This window comes from Leucopleurus acutus (genome assembly GCF_964270905.1).
Source record: "Leucopleurus acutus genome assembly, chromosome: 5".
Taxonomy (NCBI): Eukaryota; Metazoa; Chordata; class Mammalia; order Artiodactyla; family Delphinidae; genus Leucopleurus; species Leucopleurus acutus.
Genome location: NC_139147.1, coordinates 83,687,584 through 83,694,953, shown reverse-complemented (window position 1 = coordinate 83,694,953; position 7,370 = coordinate 83,687,584). Strand labels below are relative to the sequence as shown.

Genomic DNA, 7,370 nt, shown 5'->3' with positions numbered 1-7,370 from the left:
ATGAGTCACATGCAGGTGATAACCTAAGATTTCTTCTACAGCCTGAACATGTGGGGCCGTTGGTGGGACTATCCAAGGACACCACCTTGGGTTACCATGGGTTATAAAATTGTCATGCAGCCTGCGAAAACAACAACGTGGACATTACTGGATCTTTCAAGGACCTGTTATGTCCATATTCCTCAGCCCCCAACGACCAATTCAGTTCACAGTAGAATTGATCAAGTTCTTCAGATTTAAAAAATGAAGGGTGGCCAAAAGAGGCAATTAAAAAAGATCTGAAGCCTTCCGCACACATCTCTGAGGCCCAGAGCTGAGCTGGGTGGTGCTGTGTCCCTCTGTGCCTCTGTTCTGCCCGCAGGCTCGTGCAGCTTGGAGAGGAAGTAGTGCCCCACGGTGAGAACGGAGGACCCTCCCCCTCTGACAGCAGGGGCCATCTGGTCCTGAGACCTCACCCAGTCCCCGGGCAGTGGGTTCTGATCCTCTGTGGCTGCTCGCTCCTCTCCGTGGGCAATCACACGTTGAGGATCCGGGGAGCTGAGGCCTGAAAGATGGCTGAGGGGTTAGGGGTGAACTTCTTCCTCACCTCAGGGACCTGGAAAATGAAATGTGGCCACAGATCAGCGGGCCTTTCCCTCGACTTCCCCCCTCCCCACAGCTCCAGGAAAAAAATCCCCTCTTTGTCCTTGAGAGTTGGGACTGCTAACCTGAAGGGTCTGCAGTTAACGCGGGGTTCCTGCGTTAGGGGACATTGGCCAGATGGAGCACGTGGACCTTCTTTTCTCCCTGAAGCCTCTTTTGGGTTGAGTCAGGAAGCTGAACGGTCCCCACCTCCCTTCCAGCTCCTCCTTACATGAACGCTGGGGCCTGGACAGCTTGTCACTAGGGCTCAGTGGCCAAGGGTAAGATTGGGATTTAGAAGGGAGGGGACACCCTTCTCCCCAGAGAAGTCAGCACTAGGGGGACACACATGTGGCTAACGACAAAGCAGCACCTTGGCTTTCTGTTCGCGAGTGACAATTGGGTGTTGAGACACCACTGTCCCTGGCATAATGCCATCCTGCACCACCCAAACCTGACTCCTAGTCCCTAACCTGGAAGAAAAGCCTCTGTCCTCACACCCCCTGCAGCCAGGCACCCAGCCCCTCGCCCTGCAGCACCAGCTTCGGACTGACCTGGAAGCCAGCCCCGGGGCTGCTGTCCCATCCAGAGCTGTGGGTTGTGATGACTGTGGCGGGTTTCACCTTTGTGGATCTCGATGGCTTCACTCCAGTCCAAGCCTGGAATTCCTGTCTGGAACAGAACACATCACAACCTTGCACAGGGTCTCCCGTCCCTTCCCCTGACCCCTCAGAGGCCTCGGCCCTTGCCCTGTGCTTCTGGAATATTCCTGACCAATGTCCACTGCTGAGATGCTGCTTTGGCTGCAGATGTTCCTTTCTCCCCTTACAAAGGCAGAACTAGCAGACGAAGTGTACCCCAGACAGCTCCAGCGGGAATTTTCTCTCACGCTGCTGGGGAGCAGTGGCACAGGCTGCACGGGGAGTAAGCAGAGAGCTCAGTCAACAACTGGATCCTATTCATCCTGAACTGCGAGCTCCCGGCGTGTGCTGGCCCTCAGAGACAGCACGTTCCAGCCCTGCCCTCCAGGGCTCCCTATCTTGCCTCCGGGCCACTTCAAGGGGCCCTAGAGGCCCAGAACCAGCGAAAGTCGCTCGCCTGCAGCCCACGTCGCTGGTGGCCCTTATGTCCAGAGGAGGTGACGGACTGGACAGCACACTGCACGATCCTCCATACCTGGTTACAACTGAGGAAGAAAATGAGGCTCAGTGTTGTGTTTAGTTTTTAATAACTTGTCTTATTAACTCCTGCAAAAGAGTATAAGTCGTAGTGACCATCTCAAGAAACTAAAGACAGCCTGGCGCTGTGCCCGCGGGCACTGATGCGCAGGAGCAGGGAGGGACGGTGGTCTGCACAGGGGGTAGGTGTTGGCTACCTGGAGGGAAGTGACAAGGCTGGCACGGCCTAGCTCCAAGTGCTCAGAGTAGCATTCTTTTGACAAAGACTCAATTCCTCAGTTCCTCTTAAAAAAAAGAAAAAAAAACCTATTTTAATTCTATCAACTCCCCTACTAAATGGCAGAGACCTCCTGTGCCCACAGGAGCTGCTGGCCAAGGTGATGTTCTGAGGAAAAGGGACCAGATGGCCAGAGGCAGCATCCGTATTTGGGCTGGGTCCAGCCCAGCCTATCTCACCCCATCCACAGCCCTGGCCAGGTTTCAGGCCCTGAGATCAACAAAGCAGCCTTTTCTCCTTAGCAGCACAGCTGGGCACCACTGGGCATGACACGTGTGCAGGGAGCAGCTGTGTCTGTCTGTGGCCAGCACTCGGGTACCAGGAGGCGAATTGGGCCAAGGCCCTATTGGATAACTTTTGCTTCCAAAGCTGCAAGGTTTCAAAGACCAGCTGCCCGAGCCATCTGCTACTCTGTTTCTCCTGGGGAAGCAGGTCCTCCCCTTGGTGTGCCCTTCTGTTCCCACACTGAACTGAGCCTTGGGTCTGGCAGCCCAAGCCTGCTGCCCCAGGGTGGCTGCAGGGGTCCCAGAGCAGGAGGTGACCAGAGCCAGGGGCTAGAGCAGTGCCTGTGGTTCCTTGTGGGACAGGCCTGGTGCTGGAGCCCAGGTGAGAGGGAGGCCTGCAGTGGGGATGGAGAAGGGATGTTGAAGACAGACTTGGCAGGGCCTGGTGACTGCCCAGGAGATGAGGAGGGCAGGCTAATGGCCTGCCAAGGAGATAACACAGGACTAGCTGAGTCAACTGTGCCTCCCCTCACCAAGCAGTTTCCACCACTGTCCACCTCATGTGAGCCTCAGCTGGACCTTGAGGGCCGCAGTCCCTCCTGCTGAGGGGCAGGGAGCCACCCAGGGCATTGCAGAGCGCCAGACTGAGGATCCTGAGGCCTGGGTTCTCAGGCCAACATGGCTTCAAACAAATCCCTGAACTTCCCTAAGCCTTCCCGATGGGCACTTGGAAAAGTGGGAGTCAAGTCTGGCACTTTGACTGTTGGCCCTTTAACTGACTCACCCAGGAAGGAAAGAGGGAGACGACTGGGCCAGGGGTGCTGACACACCGAACTCTGGAGGGAAGGCTCTGGGAGGAGCTGGTCAGGAGGAAGGACCCAGGCTGGCAGTGGGCAGGACCCGCTGGCCTTCTGGCCAAGTGAGAGGCAGGTCAGTTCTCACCTGGAGACCAAGGGCCAGGTGAGGCAGGACCTGCTGGGGTGGAGAGGAGTAGCCACGAGTACTCGTATCCCTGGGCTCTCTGGATCTGTTCATTTCCTTTGCTTTGTAAATTTCTTTAACTAGTTCGCTTAGGTAACGTGCATCTTTCAAGAAGGCAGGTGGGATGGAATTGCTCATTCCAGTAGTAGAGCTGGGAGATGGAGGGTCCCCGAGGTCGGCTCGCACGGTGCTGGGGAGCCAAGTTCAGCAATGGTCCTATGTCTCTGCCAGGTGACCCAGGCAGCTAAGCTCTTGCTATTTCTGCTTTACAGATGAGGAAAGGGTCAGAGGGGCCACGTGACCCACCGAGTTTATATACCAGGAAGGAGAGCTCTAGTGAGTCCCAACTCTTGCCCAACTCGATACTTTTCCACCACTGCCGGACACAGGTCAAGCAACTACCTGATTCAGAGGAGGCAGCATCTTAGGGGATGATAACCTATTAGGGGCACAGGTTTGGTCTCTGAGGCAAGACACACTTGGGTTCTGCTCTGCTCTGCGTGACCTCTTGCCAGCCACTCAAGTTCCTCATCTATAGAATGGGGACAGCAAGAACTGAACTTATTCCAGGGCGTTATTGTGAAGTCTTGGGGAGATAATCTGTGGGAAGTCCTAAGCCTGGTGCCTGGTACGTGCCAAGCAGAGAGTAATAACTAGTACCTTTAGTATCACTGGAGCTGGAAGGACCCAGCAGGACATTCAAACCTGCCATCTGCTCAGCAAGGGTGAGGGATGGCTTCTAAAAGTCCAGCCTTTGCTTGGACACTTCCAGTGAGCAGGAGATCAGCACCATGTGACCTTACCCATCACAGTCAGTTCTAATTATTAGAAAGCGCTTCCTTCCCTGAGCTGAAGCTATCTCCCTGCAAGTTCCGCCCCCGTCTGTGCCTGGAACATCAGCCATTTGAAGGCGCTGCACACCCAGGACCTCTGGCCTTCCAGACCTGTCACCATTCAAGGCCCCTCCAGCTGGTTCAGGGCCCCATCGTGCAGCAGTCGGCACCGTCCACTGCATGGCTGGGGCCCCAGTGCTGCGGCTCAGTGTCTGCCCTGCCCTGACACCCCTGGCTGCATTTCTGCAGCTCAGCTTGAGCACACGTCCCCGAACACAAGACCCATCCTGAAACAGCCACTCCCCATCCAGTTCCTTAAAACCTGCATGCCCGTGAAGGAACCTCTGGGGAGACAGAATGTTCCATGTGTCTGAATTATGGTGGTGATGCCCAGGTGTATACAAAAGTCATCCAGCTGTACACTTATAATGGATGAATTTTACTATATGGAAATTATACCTCAATACAGTTGATTTTAAAAGTAATAAAATTGAAGGAGAAAGTTCATACCTTTTGGGCCTTAATTCCACAGGTAGGAATTCATACTAAAGAAATTATTGTATAAGCAAAGATTTAACTACAAGAATGCTGATCAAAAGAGATATTTTTTTCTCTAAAATTTTTTGTTAAAGGTAATACATGTACTTTTTTTTTTTTAGAGCAGTGGTTCAGGGAATTCCCTGGTGGTCCAGTGGTTAGGATTCCATGCTTCTCTTGCAGGGGGCATGGGTTCCATCCCTAGTCGGGGAACTAAGATACTGCAAACCATGTGGCACAGCCAAAAAAAAACAAAGCAGTGGTTCAAAAGGGCAGAGTGAAAAGTCCCTCAGTCTCCTTCCACCCCTGGCAGCATCCACAACTCCTTCCCCTTCTTCCTCTCCCTAAAGGTTACCATTTTCTCACACATCCATGCAGAGACATCCTACGCTTATTTCAGCAGATATGTATGTATCAATAACCCCTTTAAAAACACAAATAGTAGGAGATGTATCGTTCTGCATCTTTTTTGACATCTTCTATTATCAGTACATTCCGGGCTTCCCAGTAGCCCATCCTATGGCAGAGCTATAATTAACCAGTCCCCTACATCAGTAGGACAATGGAACTGTTTCCATTTTCTGCTGTACTGTTGTTGACACGTACCTTATACTCCTTAGCTCCCACCCCATGTTCAAGGTTACCTGTAGGGAAAATTTCTACAAGTGAAGTAACTAGATCAAAGGAAGTGTTTTTAATAGCCCCAAATTAGAAACACCCTAAATAACGACATGAGAGTAGGTTAATATTTGGACATATATATCAATATATGGATAATGTATATCCATAAGATAAAATACTGCACATCCATTAAAATTCATGTTGTAGAAGAGCATCTAGTAACACGGAATGACATCCACGATACGTGAAAAAAAAAAAACGTGTACAGTTACAAATCTATGCAAGAATTATAAACAGATACGCACTCAAATGCATGTTAAGGATTAGAAAGAACTACGAGTTTGGGGTAGGATTAAGGGCATACTCATTTTCTATGTTGTAATTTCCGTAATTTCCAATTTTTCTGATCACTGTTGTTATAAGAAGAGAGAAAGCCCTCAGCTGTCCAGGGGCAGAACACAGGCCTGTCCTCAGTGAAAGCCAAGTCAGCTGCCCTCAGTCACTCAGTGGCATCTCTAGGGGACCACCCACTTGGAAGCTCTGCATTTGGTCCTCACCACCAACGCCCCCACAGAAGGCGATCCTCAGGCAGTTGGCCTGCAAGCACCCCTCCTATGGCTAGGCCCACCTGGTGGAAGTTAAGGGGAAGAGGATTTTAACTCGATCGAAGGCAGGCTTTCTGCCAGGACTGCCCGAGAGGGCAGCGAGTGAGGTAGTGAGCTCGCCGCCACGGAGGTGCTCGCTCGCTCACTCACTCCGAGTCTGGTCGGGGAGCATCGAAGGAGACGCTGGCAGTGCCAGGAACCAAAGGGGATGACCTCGGAGGCCACCCAAGGCTCTCTAAGTCGTGTGGGATGGGGGCTCCAGGCGCCTCCTCCCTCCCGCCCACCCTGGTCCTCCACGCTCCCCAGCTCAGTCTCCTGGGACCACGTGGTTTGCGTACAATGCGCTCCCCTGCCCCCAGCCTCATACCTGTACGATGTGGTCGCCGCTGCAGCCGCATCTGCGTCGCCGACCGGGAGCACGTAGACCCCCCGGCTGTAGGGCGCGGGGGGCTTGATCCTGCGGCCGCCCGCTCCCGACCCGCGCCCCAGTATTGCATCTCTGGGCCTCGCGGGCGCCGTCCACACGCCGAAGTCCCGCTGGTACTGAGTAAGCGGCACGTCCCGGCCGGGGTCCCGCGAGCCTGCGGGGGACGAGCCCCTGCGAGAGGTGGCACCGCCCAGGCCCGGCTCTTCGCTCTCGAGGTCGGAGTAGCTGTGCAGGGTCAGTGGCACAGCCACGTCGGAGCGGTCCAGCTGGTTCCAGCGCCGCGCCAGGCAGCAGAGGCGGCTGATGCAGGGCCACGCCATGCTGGCCCCGGCGCCTGGCGCTCGCGCTCGCTCGACTCCCTGCGCTCCGGGCAGCGCCGCCCCCGCCCGCGGCCCCGCCCTCGCGGCCCTGCCAGCGCTGCCGCAGCCCCGCCCCCCGGCCTCGGGGTGGCCACCCAGGGAGCGGAGGGCTGGGCGACAGCCCCGCGAGGCCAAGGCCGCCTGTGCAGGGCTGGAGCTGGGCGCCGGTGAAGGAAGAGGGTAAGGCTGGCGGGGTGCAGAAACGGGGCTGGGGTTGGAGGAACTGAAACCGCCCGGAGGCACAAGTGTCCAACTTGAAGAATGTCTCATAATTTAATCCAAAGTTCCCTAAATGCTATCTTATAATTTAGACCTGGCTTCGCAGAGGCCGAGGGCCGGATGGCGACAATTCCTAGCCGATCGCCCTCCGCCAGCCCCCAGGCTGCAGCTCGCCTCCCGGAGGGTCTGTTGGACCCCGCCGACAGGGGACAAGCCGTGGCTGCCAGATTTGCGCGAGGCTGCAGCGCGGGGCTCGTGGGCACGCAGGGGGAGACGCGCGATGAGGGGATCACAGGGAAGACCTGGGGCCGCGCTTCCCATAGAACGCGGGTTTGAATCAGCCGTTATGATGCCAAATTTGGGACATCCAATTCAGCTTCCACTGAGAATTGGCATTAGCCCTCAATTGATACTTCCTGAGGCCTAAAATCCCTAATTTTAAAGCATGGCCATAAAGGCTTGCTTATAAAGCTGCCACAAACCTTTGG

General features: G+C 54.8%; 1 protein-coding gene across 1 annotated transcript; it reads right to left on the bottom strand.

Annotated features, from left to right (window-relative positions):
* Nucleotides 1-514: 514 nt before the first annotated feature.
* MAP6D1 (MAP6 domain containing 1) lies at nt 515-6,624 on the bottom strand (the record flags this gene model as incomplete). The annotated part of the gene is made up of 3 exons (XM_082840163.1): nt 515-595; nt 1,176-1,293; nt 6,245-6,624. 3 exons carry the CDS (start codon nt 6,622-6,624, stop codon nt 515-517), a joined length of 579 nt encoding a protein of 192 aa, XP_082696289.1.
* Nucleotides 6,625-7,370: the final 746 nt, after the last annotated feature.